General features: G+C 34.0%; 2 protein-coding genes across 2 annotated transcripts; both read right to left on the bottom strand.

The window, feature by feature from the left end:
* Positions 1-3,958: 3,958 nt before the first annotated feature.
* On the bottom strand, positions 3,959-5,867 carry LOC5568652 (probable cytochrome P450 28a5). Its single transcript, XM_001652436.2, has 3 exons — positions 5,606-5,867; positions 5,284-5,530; positions 3,959-5,218 (listed from the first exon to the last, which is right to left on the bottom strand). Exons 1-3 carry the CDS (start codon positions 5,788-5,790, stop codon positions 4,151-4,153), a joined length of 1,500 nt encoding a protein of 499 aa, XP_001652486.1. The 5' UTR covers positions 5,791-5,867; the 3' UTR covers positions 3,959-4,150.
* Positions 5,868-19,276: 13,409 nt separating this feature from the next.
* LOC5568653 (probable cytochrome P450 28a5) lies at positions 19,277-21,158 on the bottom strand. Its single transcript, XM_001652437.3, has 3 exons — positions 20,845-21,158; positions 20,526-20,772; positions 19,277-20,464 (listed from the first exon to the last, which is right to left on the bottom strand). The coding sequence occupies exons 1-3, from the start codon at positions 21,027-21,029 to the stop codon at positions 19,397-19,399; spliced, it is 1,500 nt and encodes a 499-aa protein (XP_001652487.1). The 5' UTR covers positions 21,030-21,158; the 3' UTR covers positions 19,277-19,396.
* Between the last annotated feature and the right edge of the window lie 884 nt (positions 21,159-22,042).

Below are 22,042 nucleotides of genomic sequence, written 5' to 3'. Positions count from 1 at the left end.
GTTGAGTTGACATGAGGAAATTCTTCTGTTTCCAAGCGTTCTAACGAGATCTTCAGGTAACTTTTCTGCTCATCTAAAAAAGGAATAATTCTTGGAATACTGGATTGTTTTTTTACTTCCATAGAATGAAAAATTGCTGAAAAAAACTTCAAAGTAGATTATCACAAAACTAGGATTTTGTCACTGACATCACTTTGCTCAATTTCATTCCAGCCTTTGCCACAAGACTACACTGAAATGAATTTTATAGTAGAAACTAGTGAATCCATGGTAAAATTAAGGACTGCACCAACGATTTTCAACCGACTACACTAATCTGTTAACTCTACCAGAACATAGTCAACATCACCACACAAGAAAATATTTTCGGTTTAATTAACCACAGTTGCAGCATTTATGACTAGAAACATTCTTGATTTGACAATTTTGGCATTGTACTTTTGGCCACACTGTGTTGTAAGGTGAGTGTCACGGATTGAAATACAATGCTATGTAGTCGAGACTACTATGGACATGGTCACTTTTACTGCACTGGTCAGTGATTTTTACCAGATTATAGTAAACTTAACAGATTTTTGTAGTCGGTTGAAAATCGTTGGTGCAGTTCTTAATTCTACCATGGATTCAGTAGATTATACTACAAAATTTGTTTGCGTGTAAGAAGACTTTTCGTCGGGCTGGTAGCGACTGAGTGCCTTAAAAATAGGAAATAGAAGACCTCTTGCCAAAAAGAGATATAAAAAGAACCAAAAAGAGACCAAATACGAACCAAGAAAACAAAATGGAATCTAATAGGAGCCAGGAGATAAGAGTTTGACTACTCATAGCATCAGAGCAGACATTTCTCTAATAACCTGGATTTCCTTAAAATATATTCCTGAAATAATCTGAATTCCTCCAAAAATTCTTCGAGAAATTTTTCAAGAAAGCCATAATTCCTCCAATATTTGATCTAGTGATTCATCCATCGATTTCCCTGGGGATGGTACACAAATTATGTCACGCTAAATTTCAACTTTTTTGACAAAATCCCCCCCCCCTTTGTCACGTTTTTTGTATGAGTCCTCCGAATTTTTTGTAAGGCTTGTCACGCTTGGCTTGACCCCTCCCCCCTCGAAGCGTGACGTAATTTGTGCATGACCCGCTGGGACATCCTCTAAGATTCCCGGTTAAAACGATTTTTTTTTCAGGAATTCTTCCAGGAATGTTTCCAGGGAAATGCCAAGGAAATTTTTCTGAAAAATAAATCAGTGACGTATTAAAAAAAACTTGTATAGTAATCTCTGACAAAACTTGGATAAATTTTGAAGTCACTCTTAAGGTTCACTGAAATAATTCCTGGACTCTTAAAGAAATTTTAGAAGATTTCCCAGATTATTTGCTGAGATAATAAAAAAACAATCGAATCTCGGGATAGTATTCTGCAGGATTTTCTAAATAAATTTCTGGAAAAACATTAGACAGAAAGTCTATAGAAATTTGTGCAATAATCGGAGGAATTATTGTAAAAATTGCTGCAATATAAACTGGTGTGAAGACTCAAATGATTTTTTGCAGATTGCATGTGAATTTGTTGAAAAACTTTTTTAAGGAAGCAAAACTGTAGAAGTAATACATGGATGGAATGCTGGAAGAAATCCTATAAAAAAAGATTTGCTCGAAGAACCCCTCAAGGAATTTTAGATTTCAGGAAGGAAACATGTGTGAATTCTTGAAGAAATCCACATGGAACTTCTGGCACCCGTTATAGTCTCCGAAAGCTTCAAGCCTGCACGATTCTGCATCAAGATTCAGGAATAAGGAAAAAGAGAAACTTTAGAGACCATTTTAGTTGAAATAGATACTCTAAAGACCTTCCGTTTAAAGTAGAGACTTCTTGTCTTTACTACCAATGTGATTGTTCTAATTTTCTCATTTATTTCAAGACAACAAATGGATGAACACATTGAACAGCAAAAATTCTGTGAATTTGAGTAGTTTTTTTTTTTTTCTTTGCACCGAAGAGACCCAACTATTCGCAAAAGTTTGCAGGAGAAACTGAAGATGCTTGAAAAATGCTTCATCGCGCAGAAACTCCAACAAATATTTTGCTCGAATTTATTGAACAATTCTGCAAAAAATCTCTTTCGAAAAATCGGCATAATCTGTCCAAAATATTTCTATGAATGATGCCACAAAATATCAGTGGGAATTTGATCAAATAATTTTTAAGGAATTGACTAAGAATTACTTCCAGAAATTTCTGCGACAATTCTGAATCATCCAAGAACCTCAAGACAGAGCGCTTTGGGAGTTCTATAGTAATTGCTCTGAAAATCGTCAAGATTTTCGTCACATTACGACGTTGGTCGTTTTTCTGCTAATCTAGTTTTTTGTTTTGTTGAATCGTGGGTAGGACAATACTTTGACTGTCCTACCCAGGTGTTTTCGTGCGAAGTACATGTCCTACCTGTCCTACCCACTTCCCGCGCCACTGGGATCATCGATCACCTTCCACATGCAATCGAATGATAGTGAACTTGATCCCAAAGACAGGTCATGACGGCTTTCTTTTCCGTCGGATGAAATACGTGTCACTCCACCTGTATTCAAAATGTTCAAGTTGAAATCGTCGCATAAGTCATAGAAAATTGCTTCCAGGAACAAGGCTGGGGAGTAAACCTTGGCCTCATCTTTAACAAAATTACCAAAAGCATGAATATGACTATTCCTGGCCACGCCCATCTTTACCGTAACTTAGGATAGGGGAAGGAAATGTTGATGTAGCACTTACTTAATGAGAGGCCACCGACTCAGCGACACCCTCATAAGTGCTACGGATGTGGAGATTGGGAGAGGTATAACTTCAGGATTCATCTGAAAAGCCGCTCTATAATCGTCATAAGTTTCGCCCCATCCAGTACCATGTGAGTTCATATAACCCAGTATTAAAACTGGAGATGAGAGCATGGAGATTATATTCCAAAGATGAAGGCGGTTTATTGAAACTCTTGGAGGAATATAAACAGAAGCTACGCAAAGATCTTTATCCTTTACGTTTATTTGACAAGCAACGATTTCTATGCCTGGATGAGTCGAGATGGGTATTCTGTAGAATGAATGGCACTTTTTGATCTCTAAAAGCACACCCCCCGAGTTGCATGTGTTGCTTTGAAACATATTATGGAAACTTAAGGCATCAGCGAAGTATAAATCATCATTTTGGTCCATATTACGGACGCTTAAGGCTACATTGAAGTATGAACTCTTAAAGAAACGTAATTTAATATGTTTCGTTAGCTTTATCAAGCTTTGAAAACACTTAAATTTCGGTTAAAAATTTTGCTACCGCGTACACGGTACTTTGTAAAACGTGATAACTTTGATAGCTTTTTAGAAAACAAAAATATTTATTTCTGCATTTTGCAATAAAAAAAATATTTACATTTTAAAACTGTCATCTTAGTTATCGGTTGCAGATGAAAGATTGCATAAACATTCATTTTGAATGCACCTATAATTTTTCATATAATCGAAAGTCGATTTTCAAAAATCTACAATTAAACTACTTTTTATCATCATGGCAGTTGGAACTAGATAAGATAATTTAAATAGAGAACGTGGATTGGACTTCAAGCATTAAAGTACAGAATTGATAGCAAAAATCACCTACAAAACTGTTTTTGTTAGAAAAAAAAAACCATTATTCAAATATAAGTCTATAAGAATATCTATAAAATTACATTTCTGAATAAATATTGATTGATTCTCATATTTTGACTAATAACTAGACTAATTGACTAATTTGATAACTAGATAGGTACCATTGGTTTGCTGAAGGTAGCTTAAGCTGGAAGAATACGCAAAACAGAGCTAGTTGTAGTATTGCCGAATAACATGATGGCGGATAACGGGTTTTCCCCCCCTTAAGGGTAGCAATCTCTGTGGAATTTATTTCTATGGAAGGTAATACAAATAGTAAAGTTCACTACTTTTATTCATAGGAAAATATACCCGTAAGCAATTAAATAACCACATTGTAGCATTTGGTACTATGTTTGTTTTGTCGAAAATAGAGTTAGTTTTTTATATATCAATATAACTTAAGAGTAGCGCATCTAAATTATCAGACGCCTGCAGTTTTCAACAATTGCATCAATAATCAATCATTTCACTTCGAGATTGGCTCAAAATCCAACCATATGCCTCCCAACGGCATGGTCAGGAATTGCTTTGGATCCAGTTTCATAGGTTGTTTGGTCTTTTCATTGACAGTGATTTTAAAGTTTGAGACCAACTCGTACAAGCAACGTTTGACCTGCATACGGGCAAATCGCATTCCCAAACACTGCCGAGGTCCGTCGCCGAAAGGAATGAAACAACCTTTCTCCCTGTAGGGGGCAGTGCCACCAGTTTCTGGACTGAATCGATCCGGATTGAAAGTGAGAGGATCATCATAGTACTCCGGGTCCCGATGAAGAGACCAGATATTGATAATGGCGCAGATTTCTTTTCCAATGGTAACATTTTGATTCGCTGTAAGAGGCAGATCCATTGGCTCAGTGCACTTTTTCGATATAAATGCTGCAGGTGGCCACAAACGGAGACTCTCGTTCACAACTTGATCTAGATAAGAAAGTTCAAGTAGGGAGTCATAGGAAACTGTTCCCTGGTCAGTGGTGACTTTTTGTAGTTCTTTCCTCAATCGCTTCTGAACTTCAGGATTTTTCGCGATTTCGTACAACATGAATGAAATGGCCACGCTCGATGTTTCGAATCCATCGATAAAGAATGTCACTCCGTGAGCAGCCATATCAAGCTCAGATATTTCCTTCTTGTTTCTCAAGCTGATTAGATAATCGAGATAATCAACTCTATTTGTTCCACTCGCATCACGATGGCTTATCGCTTCTTTCATCAGATCGGTGAAGAATTTTTCCAACGATTTGGGAACTAAACCAATCTTGAAAATTTTTGCCAAGGTTGGGAAATTGATGATGAACAACAGGATCAGAAATGAGGAGAATGATTGCTCCATGAGCTTTCGTCCTTGCTCGCGGATTTCCGGTTTTCCACTGGTGAATGATTGCGCATCACAAGCAAAGATACAGCTGGAAACAACATCAGTAGTGAACTTAGCAGACAGCTCTTTAGAATCAAGAACGCTACCACGGTTTTGGGTCACGTATTTTGTCATTCTGGAGCATACATCTTCCACCAACGGGAAGAGCGCCTTCATCTAAAAGATAAAAATAGCTTTATATAAGAAACAGAGATCCCCAAAAATCGTTTTCAAAATCTTACTCGAGACGTAGTAAACGCGGGTGTTATTTCGGCGCGTTTCGCCTTCCATTCGTCACCAGTCAACATAAATGGATTGCGACCGAACAGCGGATCGATCTCTTTGTTGGTCATCTCACCAAATTCATTGTCGTGAAAGTTCTTGAAATTTTTCGATAAAATGTCTTTTGCCAGCTCCGATGACGTGATCATGATTCTCGGCGATCGATTGCTGAACACGCCTACAAAGTTGTACTTCGGCTTATATTCTCTGCAATATAATTTGCATATTAATTGTCTTGATTGAATAGATAAACAGTGACACTCTTCCGCTGCTCGCACATACCTGTAAATTTCATCCATCTCATCCGCGACGGGTCGTCTCTGCGTTATAAATGAAGGGAAGCTGCCCAATCCGGGTAATGGGCTGGGGCCAGGAACATTGAGCTTCTTCCAATAATTGTAATTCCATGTTAGATACAGATAAATGGCTGCAACTGCCGTCACGATTAAGGTGATCGTTAAGAACATTTTCGAGAGCTTTGTGCGAGGTGCGAGCACCACCTCTTTGCTACGCCAACAAACGTTAACTGATGCGGCATTTGAGAGCGCGAGAGCTATAAGTTGTGCTGGTGCTCCGAATAATTGCACATACTCTCAACGGTTTCCAAATTTGGGCAGCGCGCGCGGTAAATATATGTAGTTGACCAAACTCAGATGTTAGTATTCGGCAAAGATTATTCACTTATCAATCATTTATTCAATAAATTATGCAATACAAGCACACTGAATCTGATATGCAGGTATGTTGGATCTGGTTGAAAGCTTTAAGTAAACGGTGAAGAATTTTCATGAGTTTACAAGATTTGAATATCAATACCTACTCCTTTGTAGAAGCCATGCTCTTTAAAGTATATCTGACAAATATAATATCTCTGCACTGCTAAAAATAATAAAGATTCCACGAAAAAAAACTTCATCTTAAAAATTCGCACCGATTTGCTTATTTTGTTGAAATCATTGAATATCTTAAGATACAATGAAGCTCATTTGAAAATTGCCTGCATTTGTGCTTTAGGTGGTGTTTTAAAAATTCAATTATATATATTTATTAGTCCTATTCTATCTCAAACAAACAATAATTGCATTGTCAATCATATAATTTAAACCCGATTTGGGATCCACTGACATTTTATTTCAGAGATGATTTTGAGCGCTAAAATCATGTATGACAGAAAATTTCAGTTCATGAGCCAATAAAGTTCACGGTAGGGTAACCAATATATTTTGGACCCCCTGGGCCATTTTCTTAAAAATTTCCCAGTTTAAATGAAAAGACCGAAAAGACCAACTCAATTCGCAAATCATCTGGAAATAAATGACTATTTTGCACTTGCATCAATCGTTTGTACATATAAAATGTCTATATTTTATGTGAAATTAATTTGATTAATTTAATCCATGCAACCGTTACAACACGTTACACACAGAAATTGAAGCTGTCAAAATTTTTCACATATAAACAAAAACATTTTTATATTTTCTGGACTAAAAGCCTAGAATTTCTTCGGTTTTCCATCGATTGATTAGACTATGAGTGAGCATATTATACAACCAGTGGCATTGGCATTGATAACTTAATGGAAAACAAAACTAAGAAAAATCATCTTTTGTCCAAAAATTTTCAATTCTACCATCTCCACTGAAAATTAATTTTCAAAAAAGGCTTGTTCTTCGAAAACATCATCTATCAAAAGCCTGTTGGAAAAAATCAAATTATTTTTGGAGTAACAATTTTACAGATATAATAAAATCATTCTTTCCCTATATTTTTTAGAGAAAAATATTTTAAATTTGAAGGGAAATGATATGAGTAGAATTGTTTGGTTTAAAGTACGTCCTGATGGAAGTGCTAATATGGTATTATTATAAAAAATAACTTACGCCTTCAAAGAGTTGCTTATTTAGTTCCCACGTCACATTTAAAGCACAATAGAAACACAATTGCTTTATTCTTAGAAAACCTTTCAAAGTACATTGACAATCATCAAAATTGGCAACACTGCCCCAATAAAATCGTTTTTTTCCACATATTATTTTCATAATATGTTATTCTGAGATAAGCAATTGAAATATTCGGAGAAAACCATTAACAATTTGCTGTAGATCGATAAACATGCGTATGTTCATGATTTTAAAAGTATGAAATTTTTTAGTAAAACTACCATAAGGAGTAAAATTTATACTTAAGACTGTGGTTTAAACTCACGATTTAGCTCTCGTTTATACTAATAAAGTTTCTTTAGTAATCCAAACTAGTTGTGAACATGCTTTTTACTTTTCTCTATTGCTGGGAGTGAAAGGATGGTGTATCAGCAAATTTGGCTATAAATGGGTAAATCACTAAAGTTACCTAATATCAGAGAATGGTTGAGTATAATTGATTTTTTTTTAAAGAAGTAAGTAGAATAGTAAAGGATACAAACATACAATTTGTTCATAAAAATTAGGATTTTTGTTTTGCGAAAATTAATGTTAAACTTTGACGAACAGCTTTTCTTGGGAGTTCTTGAAAAAACTATTTAGCTCTTCAACCAAAAGCATTTCTTAAGATCTTATATTTTCAAAGCAGTTCAGAACAATAGATGAATGATGCACAGAAAACCGATTACAATTTTGTCAATAAATAACAAAGATATAACATAAACAAAGTGTCCACTTTATAAAATGAACAGTCCTTAATGACCTGATCAAATTCATCCAAGTGATCAATTCGCCCTCGGAATACGATATGTTTATAACCTTCTTCGTCATAAAACTCTATTTCCAAGATAAAATCGCGAATTCTTTATAGTGTAGAGAATTAGGGGTATGATTAACACTCGGGTGAAATAAACACTTCTTTATTCTCTTAGAATATGAAAATTTCTTAAAAACTCTATGTAAGAATATAGTAGATTTTTTCAATTACAAATGACCTAGTTTGACTCTATTTTTCTTCCTTCCACAAATTGATATATGAATAAGGCGTTGGTAGAATCTTTATTTTGAGCAAAGTAACAAACCTAGTGTATTTTTTTTTCTTACTAGTGTGATTAACGAGGAGCAGTTTTACTTATCAGAACTATTGCCGCTCATTGATAATATTGTACTCAAAGAATTCCTCGAAAGCGTTCATTTTGCCCCGAAACACCAGGCTCTTTTTTTTTCAACGAAATTTACTATCTCATGTTTCTGACATTTGATACGATTTTTATCACCACGAATGGCCTAATATAAAAAAGAGATACATATTTCTCAAAATTACATAAATACTTTCAAGATTACGCGTGGGACATTGCAGATGTTCTCATCCACATGTGTGTGGCGGAAGCAGAGAAGACAGATGCAAATGTGGTGCTAGAACGTACACTGTGGAACACATACTAGTAAACTGCCCTGTATATGATGATCTACAAAAAAGGCATCACCTGAAGTTATCAATTGGACAAATTCTCGACAACGAGTCAGTTGTTGAAGAAAATTTACTGCTATTTCTAAAAAAAATCTGCTTTGTTTAAAAAAATCTAATTTTTATCAAGATAAAATGAATTGTAATTAAGATAGAATGAATTGTAACTAAGCAAAATCAATTAAGTCGCGAACGACTTAACCAGTTAGAGCGTCTCAAATAAAGACAACTAACTAACAACATGGATATTACGAAGGAGATACCGTCTCAGGTGTACATCTGTAACTACAGGAACCGCGTGTATTACTCCGGATTCAGGAGAAGATTCAGATAACAGACAGATAACGGATCATCTGAAGCCGGATTGTCCTTGCCGTATGGGTTCTGAAACCAGAAAGAATCTGTGCCCCAGGGAGCGTATTCGTGAAAAGAAAGAGTCGTTGAAGCTCAATTTCACGAATCTCAACACTCTGGTGAAGGGGAGTAAGGACGACAAACCAGACAGCCATAATATCGGCCCGTGTGGCAGAGACCAGGAAATGCAGGAGGGTTTTCGTAATGGTGACTCAACAGACAAAGCGGTTTCAGGCGTAGGTAGGCGAGAATGGTCACACGACCGATGCATCCAATGGTGATAGCGGCTGGGTGAATGTATCGAAAGCAGCTAAGCATGGAGTGGCAGTGAACATTGGTTCATCCAATTTGGCCACTCACAGTGGTCAGCAGATTCAAGCAACAACAAGTAAGTCAGCAGATGTATCGGTGAGTAACGCGTTCACTGGTTTGCTGGACGATGCGGATGGAAGCGAGATCTCTGATCTACAGTGACTCAATTTCATTTTCGTACGGGGCACTGTTTTCATATCAAGTTGGTATAAATCTATTAAATGGTGCATGGACTTCGATATACTTTATCAATAATGAAGGTTATAGGTGTCATCTATTGTTTGGCAATGACAAACTGTATTCATTTGCTTAAATCTTTGGAATAATGGAAAAGTATTGAGATTGTGTCTATAATTGACCCAATTAAGTACAACTAACCAATTTCGTACAACTAACAAAAAAGAAATATACAGCATTCAAAACTAAATTTTAATGGACTAGATGATTACTTAAGCTCTTCGTTGTGTTGTTCAGATGCAGTAGAATACATTTGGAAAATTTAAAAGCGGACATATTTGAAACTTAAGTAAATTTAAGAAAAATACCAGTTTTCCCATGTTTTTTGCTAAAATATTCGGTAAGTCGAACAATAAATTGCATTTTTTTCAATATCACTTCCTTAAGAATGATAACGACGAATATTGCACAAGTTTCAAAAAATTATAATCAGTTTTAGAGTAGCTAGGAGTGGATATCGACAACTAATACTTTTGAATCTTAGGTAGTATAACATTTATAACAAATCCAAAACCAAAAATTTTAGTCAATTTCTTTATGTTTGGCTCCTAAATGTATATACATAATCCATAGTTAATGTTCCTATCAAAACATTGCGTAATTATCATTTTTAATTTACATTTTACTACCAAACATGATTATAGGGATTTAAAGAATAAATATTATTGCCATAACAGCAACACACACGTTTTTCAAAATGATGAAAACAACAGGATATTTTCTATTAAATAGTATATCAATGCTCTCTGCTCATTCAAGTTATTTTGTATTTTTCTTATAAAATCAATAAATTGCAAAATAGGGTGCTGTTTTGAATATAATTTGAATATTATTTCAAGGATAATTGAATATTACGAAAACATCAATTATGTGGAGCTATGTACAGCGTAGTTTAGGGTACTTTATTGTAAAACAAATTTCGTAGTTCAAATTATTTTTACAGTCAAATTCAAAATTAACATTTACCTGTTGTTTAGAATGAAAATTTGGTTTACATTGATTAAAAATATCATTTTAGAAGAGTTTTGAACTTATGGCACAACAATTTTCGGAACTCAAAAGGGATAAAAACTGTTTATGATTTCTGTAAACTATATATATTTCAACTAAATTTCTATCAGAGCTTACGAGTATAATCTATAGATTGACAAAAATAATCGTTATTGATCGAATTATAGGATTTAATAGCAAAAATCATTGGAAAACTGGCATTTCTTATAACTTTACCTAAATTTCATATATGTCCACTAATAAATTGTCCAACTGTATTTCACTACATCTAAACATCAAAATAAAGCATTTCAGTAATCAAATAGAGCTTCTAAATTAAGTTTTGAACGTTGTGCGTATGAATTTTGGTAGGTGTACGAATATGGAATTGGGTGAATTTTAGACATCAATTCAATACTTTTCTATTAATCCAAAGATGAATGTAAAAGGAAACATTTTGTGATAGGCAAACAATAGATGACACCTGTTACCTTCAATGTGGATAAAGTATTTTTAGCTCAATACTTCATTTAATAGTTTTTTACTAACTTGATGTGGAAACAGTATCCTGTACGAATATGAAATTGGGCCACTGTAGATCCGAAAAAGCGAAAGTTAAGTTCCAAATTGAATCAAAACTTGAATGAGTAAATAGTCGATGAAAATTGCCACAGTTAATTTGAACGGGGTTGTTTGTTCAGCTAAGCAATCATTGATCCGTGATTTTGTAAATTTCGATTACCTTGACATTGTATTTTTTCAAGAGATGAACATAACATCGTCATCGTTTTTACCGAATCATGAAGTCGTTTTGAGTAACAACCATATAAATCGATCAACAGCAGTAGCTATACGTAAGAACTTTGCGTTTACAGACTTGCTAGTAGACCCAACTGGAAGGATTATATCATTTGTGCTAAAAGGAATCAAGTTCATCAACATATACGCACAATCAGGATCATAGTACAAGAAAGAAAAGAATGAGTTTTTTACTGAGAGTTTAGCATTGCATTTAAATTCTAATTTCGATGGTTTAGTGATTGGAGGAGATTTCAACTGTATTTTGTACGAGGAGGATAGTAGAGGATCTAACAACTTCTGTCAGGGTTTGCAACATTTAGTTGACCAGTTGAAACTTAAAGACGTGGCTAAATCATTCTTAAAAAGGACTAGTTTTACTTTTTTCAGGGGAAAAAGTGCATCTCTATTAGATAGATTCTATTGTTCTAAGAAAATTTTGAATAGCACGTTGAGTGTTGAAACAGTACCCTTTGCGTTTTCAGATCATCACTCCGTAATAATGAAAATCGAAATCAATGAACTTCTCAAATCAGGACAGATAAAACCTGCTTGTTGGAAGCTTAATTCGGCTATACTAAAAAAATGAACAGTTGATCATCGATAACAGGTCTGAATTGAACCATTGCAAGCGAAGAGCTAAATATCAAACCGATTTTAACGCGTGGTGGAATGTGGATTTCGAATGTACCACCAAACAATTTTTCAAGAGCTTCACGATTAACCGTAACATTGCCATTATGAATGAAAAGAGCATGCTTTATCGAGCGTTACAAGAATTTTCAACTAGGCTCAATGGACGGGAAGAAATAGAGAAGCAAAAACTGTTGGAATTTTCCCATATTTTTCAGCCGAACTCGTTGATTGAGGAAGAGACGATGGGAGTTTTTCAAATAGCACAACATAACGAAAAAAACTAACAACGTCAAAGTTAAAAATCAACGGTGAAATAACAACAGATAGCAGTAGAATCAAAACAAATTTTCTACACTGTAAAAAAAAAATATTCAAAATTTTAAAGTCGATTTAAAAAAAACGGCCACTTCAGATTTTGATCATCCTTAAGCAAAAAGTTTCGTAATTAAATTTACTAAAAGTCGTCCATACATTGCAAATTGGGCATATTTTAGAGAAAAAAGTTTTTCTAACATCGAATTTTTCAAGTCCCAAAGTTTTTTTTTTTACTTTTTTTATAAACTCGTATAACTCGAAAATGGCAAGACCTACAAAAAAGTGTTGTATGGGGGACTGTCGTGAAATTTCCTGAAGTTTGAGAAAAAAATATTGAAAAAATAAAAACACATTTTCTACACTGAAAAAAAAATATTCAAAACTTTAAAGTCGATTTAAAAAAAACTGCCACTACAGATTTTGATTATCCTTAAGCAAAAAGTCTCGTAAATAAATTTACTAAAAGTCGTCCATACATTGCAAATTGGGCAAATTTTAGGGAAAAAAGTTTTTCTAACTTCGAATTTTTTAAGTCCAAAACTGATTTTTTTTTTCAAAGATTTTGTTTTAAACCGTCAAATATGATCATGTTTTCAAGTGATAAATGAGTTTGAATCAGAAAATAGATTTAATTTTTTTATTCAGCATAGTTAAAAAACGGAATTATACAGTGATTATGTTTTTTAAATGAAGGCAATCAATGGACTTCGCCTCTGCCTATGAGGAAATCAACTCCGTCTAGCAATCCGACGGATTTTTATGATTCTAAAGGTATCACAACAGTATTGCAAACATTGAATAGTTACAACCTTATCCATATCCCATTAAATTCTCTTCTAGAAAAAGTTTTGGGAAAAATAACTTACTAAACGTGCCTGCGTTAAACGCCAGATGAATAAGAAATAATGAATATGTTTGTATTGTTATCTACCTAAAAAAGTTAATAAGCTCATAACTCATGATTTTATTTGCAAATAACAGTCTTCTTTTTCACGAAACAAAAAAGACTCCTTAAAACAAGGTTAAATACTGGTAATTAGCGACTTTTCTGAAAATTATAACGCTGTTCAAGGATATCACTGGAATAATTCCCAATTCTAAATTTATCATAAAAAAGATAATAAATTGGAATATGTTAGTTTTATTATAATATCAGACCCATGACACAGTAGCAGTTCAGCTATTTATTTCAAAGGTCCCTGTGACGCTATTGGTGGCACTCTCAAGCGAATGGCAAAAAAAGCAAGTCTTGCAAATACTATGGAAACACAATCGCAACTCCGCGAGAACTATTCGACTGGGCAGTGAAACAAACTGATACATGTATCACCAAATAAAATTTCTGTTATATATCTAATGAACAATATGTTAAAATGTCAGAGGAATTGGTGGAATTGTTTGATAAGGGTAAAACTGTCCCTGGTACCCAAAAATATCATTGTTTTATGCCTACTAGTGATATACAAATTGCAGCCAAACGGTATACCAATTCAGAGGATGAAACAAAAATATTCAATTTATTCAGTAAAGCCCAAAAATAATGTAAATATTCATGTGCAGATACTACGTTTTAGGATAAATAGCAATAATAAATATAAAAACAAACCACGACTTTTTTCATAAGCATAATATTGACCCTTTTCAGACACCTGTTAAGATTGGCTTTGACCAAATAAGAAATTAAATATTATTGTGATATCTTTCCAACCATAAAAAAAAACCCATCGGATTGTTAGAAGGAATTGATTTTCTCATAAGCATTATGGTGCGAGATCAAATGAATTTAATTAAAAAAAACTGTATAATTCCGTTTTATTTCTTTTAACTACTCCCAATAAAACAAATATAATCTATTTTGTGATTAAAACTCATTTATCACTTGAAAATATGATCATACTAGACGATTTGAAGCGAAATAAATATTAAATAAGAAGTTCATTTTGGACTTAAAAAATTCGATGTTAGAAAAACTTTTTTCTCTAAAATATGCCCAATTTGCAATGTATGGACGACTTTTAGTAAATTTAATTACGAAACTTTTTGCTTAAGGATGATCACAATCAGAAGTGGCCGTTTTTTTAAATCGACTTTAAAGTTTTGAATATTTTTTTTCAGTGTAGAAAATGTGTTTTTATTTTTTCAATATTTTTTTCTCAAACTTCAGGAAATTTCACGACAGTCCCCCATACAACACTTTTTTGTAGGTCTTACCGCTTTCGAGTTATACGGGTTTATAAAAAAAGTAAAAAAAAAACTTTGAGACTTAAAAAATTCGATGTTAGAAAAACTTTTTTCCCTAAAATATGCCCAATTTTCAATGTTTGGACGACTTTTAGTAAATTTATTTACGAAACTTTTTGCTTAAGGATGATCAAAATCTGAAATGGCCGTTTTTTTTAATCGACTTTAGAGTTTTGAATATTTTTTTTCAGTGTAGAAAATGTGTTTTTATTTTTTAAATATTTTTTTCTAAAACGTCAGGAAATTTCACGACAGTCCCCCATACAACACTTTTTTGTAGGTCTTGCCGTTTTCGAGTTATACAGATTTATAAAAAAAAGTAAAAAAAAATCTTTGGGACTTGAAAATTTCGATGTTAGAAAAACTTTTTTTCTCTAAAATATGCCCAATTTGCAATGTATGGACGACTTTTAGTAAATTTAATTACGAAACTTTTTGCTTAAGGATGATCAAAATCTGTATTGGCCGTTTTTTTAAATCAACTTTGAAGTTTTGAATATTTTTTTTTTCAGTGTATAAAATGTGTTTTTATTTTTTAAATATTTTTTACTAAAACGTCAAGAAATTTCACGACAGTCCCTCATACAACACTTTTTTGTAGGTCTTAACGTTTTCGAGTTATACGGGTTTCTAAAAAATGTTAAAAAAACTTTGACCCTTTCCAAATGTTAGTCTAGATCTATTTTGAAAAAACAAAGTATGCAAAGTATCTTAGTTTCACATAGTCTTCACACCCAGAAAGTTTCATTGAATTCTGAAGGGGTGCTGCCAATCCCTTTGTCGAGTTGGCGTGAAATCCGTCGAAGGTGTCATTACTTTCATACCCAAAACTAGCAATCCAACTATTCAAGAATTTAGACCCATATCTCTTTTGAATACAGATTACAAGTTGTACTCGAAAATTTTAGCCAACCGCATTCAATCAGTCCTACCTTCCATAATTGGACCATATCAGACAGCATGTCATAAAGAAAAGTCATGTGTTGATAATTTGAAAATTCTGAGAAATTTAGTAGCTTCGTCCAACAAGAAAAAATCCTTTAAAATTGCTTTCCTTAGTCTCAATCTTCAAAAGGCTTTCGATCAAGTCGACAGAACCTTTCTATGGGCATTACTTGCCAAATTTGGTTCTCCAGCTGTGTTTATTAACGCGATAAAAAATTTGTATGAAGGAGCCTTTTCTAAACTTCTAGTATCAGGTAGCGAATGTATAAAAATAAACCGATCAGGCTGAGGCTATTCCAGGTATTTTGGTTGATAACAGTTTTATCAAAATAGTAGTCTATGCAGATGACATTTGTATTATAGTTAAAAATCAACAAGAATTTTTGAAAATATTCGAGGTCGTCAAAATATTTTCGAAAGACGCAAGAATAAGTTTAAACTACGAAAAGTCTTCTTATATGTGTTTGAATGGATTAGAAATCTCGAGCGATAGAATCAAACAGGTTAGTGAATTAATAATTTTGGGCATTCTTTTCAAGAATACTTGGGAAGAAACGGTTTAAAGTGTTTATGATAACCAGTTGAAAAGCATCAAAAGGTCCATGTTTGTAGCGAAATTTAGGAATTTGAATTTGATTCAGAAAGTTTGGATTCTGAATAATTTCATTTTATTTAAGTTGTGGTATGTCGGACAGATCATTCCGGCACCCAGCAGAAGTAACAAAAATAACAGGGATTTTTTATGGATAGGCCATTTGTTAAAAATCAATAGATCTCAACTATATCTAGCACATGAAAAAGGAAGATTAGGTCTGATTGATGTTGGAAACAAAATCAAAGCTCTTTTCATTCGTAATGTATTGTACAGTTCAGCTAAAATGGTTTAGTTCCCTCACAATATTTTCTATTTAAAAATAGAAATAAACTTAAACTAGGAAGAACCTGTAACACATACAGGTACAAAACAAATTTACTTACATTTAATTCATTACATGCAAATTGACCTAGTCATAGAGCTTAAGAATACTAACGTAGTGTGGCAAAACATTTGGACTAATCTGAATATGAAGTTCATTGATTCTAACCTTAAAACAGTGCTTTATCATTATGTAAATGGAATTGTTCCAACTCACAGCAAGCTATTTAAAAATAATATTCGTGGAACAGAGGATAACACTTGTAAAGTTTGTGGTAAAGTTGATGATGCAGAACACCGTCTGAAAACATGTAAACTTCAATAAATGTATGGAGTTTCATTCAGGAAATAATTTAAAAGAAATTACGCATCCCTGTTGCCCCAACAGAATTTCTGGATAAAACAATAAGTAGGAACAATGAGAAGTTGGGTCTTTGGATTGTAGTAAACGCAATTAGTTATAATTTGAAACATTTGACATCTAGCAATGTAATGGAATTTAAACAGATAATTAACGAAGGATTATATGAAAGAACACAATATCAAGAGAAAGGATTTGGTAATTATGTATCCTTAATTAAATAAGTTGTTATATTGGTTGTACTAAACTAATTGTAGTTAATAAAAAAATAAAAACCGGTTTATATTTTTTGTTGTTGTCAAACTTGCTTTTTTCAAGTGGGTAGCTAAAACTCATTTTTTCGAACATCACCTCACATTCGGCCGTTAAGTTGATTTAGGGTTTATTCACAAATTTCATAACGCCAAAAATGACCCTCTTCGACACCCACCCACCCCATTTTGTATAAATATTTTTCAATTTTTGTATGAGCTGTAACATCTCAAGGACACCCCGTTCAGTGTTATGAAATTTGTGAATGGGTCCTTTATACTTTTACTTATAAAAATAATTTACGACGTGATATGTTTCTTCATCAAGTAAAAAACAAAGTTTTAATTGCAAGGTGAAAATTGATAACTCTAATTGTGGTAAGCTCCATCGAAGTTACGACGCCAATCGCGTATTATCCTCGATTTTTCTATAGTAAAATCGAGGATAATACGCGATTGGCGTATTAACTTCGATGGAGCTTACCACTATAAGTGTGATTTGGTAAGAAGTTTCTTGTGTAACATTTGTGGTGTTGTATTTATATTTTGATGGGGCTGAAAAGGGTAATCCAAAGTTTCCATGTTAACTAAAAAGTATCATGAAACATATATTCCATTTTATTTTTCTCAATCCAAAATTCTAATTTACATTGTAGCAAAACCATAAAAAGGTGATGTACAAAAACTAATGCAGAAGATAATATAGCTGCAAATAAATTCTACTGTTATCTCAAGGGATTGTAGATCTCCGAGAGCAATAAATATTTTTTTTTTGAAAATGTATATATTTGATATTTGTGAAAATGCTGATTTTCATATGTTTATGAGAAATGAAGCGAAGATGATGACATCAAACTAGCAAAGAATTTGATAGAAATAAGTGAAAAGTTCGTTAGCCTGTTAGATTTTAAATTCATTATAGTAAACAAGAAACAACATAACCTGCAAGGGATCCTTCATAAACCATGTGGTTATATTTTTGGTATTTTTCGTCCTCTTTCCCCTTGTGGTCAACTCTTCATTTTTTTATATTATTTGCATGAACCGTAACCTTTGAACAACCCCCCCTCCCTTAAAATGAACACGCAATTTATGGACGGCTTCACAGTATAGTAAAGGGGTTGTTCATAAACCCCGATATTTCTGGAGAGATAGCTGGTGGATTGTAGTATCACTAAAATCGTTTTTTTTTTTTTCAACCATTTATATCGAACATTTTATCCTGGGGCAGACACGAACATTCTGAAAACGCTATTATTTTTGTTTATTTTCATACTTTCAAGCCCAGGGTGTCCGGTCTCTGTGCATTCAGATCGACATTTTTGTCGAACTGTGTTATATTTATCAACGGAAAATGTTCAATAACATCATAATAGACGATAATCTATAGAATTAGTTCAAAATTTATGCGAAATAATTCGTAATATCGTATTGCTTTCTAAAAATGTCAAAAGTAGCCCCATTTTTATCTTGAAGGACACATATTTTTCGCTATTCAAGCATTTTTTTTATTTCTTGATGGATTTGCTTCATATTTTGCACATTTGTTACGTACATATACAACTTAGATGTATGCAAGAATTATCGAAATCCATCCATAATTTTTAGAGCTACAAATCCTCGAAGTTGAAGAATGTAGAAATAATGTCAAAAGAAACCCCGTTTGACGGTAATGGAAAATTCCTTGACTTTCCAGGGCATAGAGTACCATCGTACCTGCCACGATTGCGAAAATGGAAAGTTTGGCAAAAAAAGCTTCCAGTTAATAACTGTGGAAGTGCGCACTGAACACTAAGCTGAGAAACAACCTCCGTCGCAATGAGAACGTAATGCTAATTAGAAGACGAACCTAACCAAAATATATAACGCATTGATCGTGTAACTGATTAGTACTATACCAGGGAGGGAGCTTCAGAATCATTTTCAAAATTCTGTTTTGAATTTTTCTTTGAAAACAGGGCTTTCTTCTTGGTATTGCAACAGCTAGTCCATATTGCAGTCACTCTATTCACAGTTTTACCAACGGAAAATCCCAAGAATTGGCAACGTGATACATTTTCTTATTCAAACGCACATAGCAATGTATTGGTCCGTTCACAAAAAAAACGAGAAAATAAACAGCAGAGCTGAGCCCAACAAATAGACAAGATAATTAAAAACATTGGATTTTACTGTAGGGTTTCTCGATAATGATTTTAAATCGAATCTGATTTTGTTTTGGTCAATAAAATTTTTATTCACTGAAATAACTGTAACAATCTTGACAGAGAGCAAACTGTTCAATCACACTTAACTTCGAGCAATCGATAGAAATCCTAATTAAAACAATTTCACTTGGAAATAGGCTCAAAATTCAACCAAATGCCACCTAATGGCATAGTCAGAACTTGCTTAGGGTCCAACCTCATAGGTTCCATCGTTTTGGGGTTAACCGTGATCGCAAAGTTTGTCACCGCTTCGTACAGACAACGTTTGACCTGCATACGAGCAAATCGCATTCCCAGACATTGCCGAGGTCCTTCACCAAATGGGACAAAGCAACCCTTCTCTCTGTAAGGGCTAGTGCCACCCGTTTCTGGACTGAATCGATCCGGATTGAAAGTCAGTGGATCGTCAAAGTACTCCGGATCACGATGAAGCGACCAGATGTTAATTATGGCGCAAACTTCTTTTCCAATGGTAACACTTCGATTTGCTGTAAGAGGCAGTTCCATCGGTTCTGTGCACTTCTTCGACATGAATGCTGCTGGTGGCCACAAACGTAGACTTTCGTTCACAACTTGATCCAGATAAGAAAGTTCGAGGAGAGAGTCATATGAAACTGTTCCATTGTCAGTAGTGACTTTTTTAAGTTCTTGTCTTAACCGTTTCTGAACTGTAGGATTTTTTGCAATTTCATACAACATGAACGAAATAGCCACGCTAGATGTTTCGAATCCATCGATAAAGAATGTCACTCCGTGAGCAGCCATGTCAAGCTCAGACAGTTCCTTCTTTTTCTTCAAAGTAATTAGATAATCGAGATAATCAGCTCTGTTCGTTTCGCTTGCATCACGATAGCGTACAGCATCTTTCATCAAATTAGTGAAAAACTTTTCCATTGATTTTGGAATAAAACCGACATGGAAAATTTTGGCCAAGGTTGGAAAATTTACGATGAACAACAGAAGCATAAACGAAGAAAAGGTTTGCTCGATGAGCTTTCGTCCTTGCTCGCGGATTTCTGGTTTCTCACTGGTGAATGATTGAGCGTCACATGCAAAGATGCAGCTGGAAACAACATCAGTAGTGAACTTAGCAGACAGCTCTTTAGCATCAATTACACTTCCACGGTTTTTAATCAAGTATTTTGTCATTCTGGAACATACATCCTCAACCAACGGGAATAACGCCTTCATCTAAAATACAAAATAGTGGTTATAACAAAAGGACTATGAATTCAATATTCAAAAAACTCACTCGAGAAGTGGTGAACGCAGGTGTTACTTCGGCGCGCTTTGCTTTCCACTCGCTGCCATCCAACAAGAACGGATTACGACCCAATAGTGGATCGATCTCTTTGTTTGTCAACTCGCCAAATTCGTTGTCGTGGAAGTTTTTGAAATTTTTCACCAAAATGTCTTTGGCCAGTTCCGCTGATGTGATCATGATTCTCGGCGATCGATTGCTGAACACTCCGGCAAAGTTGTACTTTGGTTTATATTCTCTGCAATATAATTTGCATGTCAATTTTCTTGATTGAATTGAACTGTAATAGGCTTTCGCACTACTCACTCACCTGTAAATCTCATCCATCTCCTCTGCAACGGGTCGTTTTTGTGTAATAAACGAAGGGAAATTGCCCAAACCAGGTAATGGGCTAGGACCGGGCACGTTGAGTTTCTTCCAATAGTTAAAATGCCATGTTAGGTACAGATAAATAGCTGTCACTGCCGACACGATTAAGGTGATCGTTATAAACATTTTTTAAACTTTGTGCGAGGTGCGAGCACCACCTCTTTGCTAAACCAACAAACGTTAACTGATGCGAAATGAGCGAGCGTATGAGTAGACTCAAACACAATCTAAATAAATTCTGAATTGTAGAGAACCGTTGCCATCGCAATTATATATATATATTACCAATCTCATCCGTTGGTGTTTGGAATGGATTATATGCTTATCTTATTTTTTACCGTATGAGCATAGTATTTTGGATAGAAAGGAGTTTTAATTTCGGTTGAATTTTCTCGACAAGAAAAGCTTGCAGAGTTTTTTGTGAGTGTTTCCATTTAGACTAACGGCCAAAGATATTTTATATTCTCACGTTATATTTATGAGTTTTGCGATACGAATTTGATATATTGCTTTAAGAAAAAAAAAAAGTTTTCTAGAAATACTTTCGAGGCAAAATTTTGAAAAAATCGTGGGGCCCGTTTTAAAATTACGCCCTCTAAATGGTATAAGTCTACAAAGTTAAAGCAAATCTTAGGTTTTCAAACGGATTTTCATTAACCGTTATTGTCAGAAGAAATAAACTATCAAAAGTTGGTTGAAATTCGGTTTGTCTAGTTATTTATAAACTATGGGAGGAGTTTTCAATGAAGATATTGACAAAAATTAGAGTTGTGCCCTTTTCAAGCACTATATGATATTATGGAACCAATGTTGTACTATTCCTATTCAACAATATTTTTATAGGCCACCTAGCTATCCCCTTGGTTGCCCGGCAAACTTTGTACCATCTTAGAAGACCAACGTCCATCGCTGAGTAACGCATTCTTAGCGTCCAAACTATGATACTCTGGGTCACTGTCATACATTTGTTATAATTTGCATCATTCATCACTACATTTGGATTTTTCACTAGAACAATTGTAACCTGGTACATGTTATGTCTGAAATAGCAGATTACCGTAATTTCGGGTAAAATTGATCATTTTTCACGGTTTTTCTAGTTTCTTTTCTATAATGTTAACAATGCCAAACAACTAAAT

This window comes from Aedes aegypti, chromosome 3 (genome assembly GCF_002204515.2).
Source record: "Aedes aegypti strain LVP_AGWG chromosome 3, AaegL5.0 Primary Assembly, whole genome shotgun sequence".
NCBI lineage: Eukaryota > Metazoa > Arthropoda > Insecta > Diptera > Culicidae > Aedes > Aedes aegypti.
This window is presented reverse-complemented; position numbering and strand designations above follow the sequence as displayed.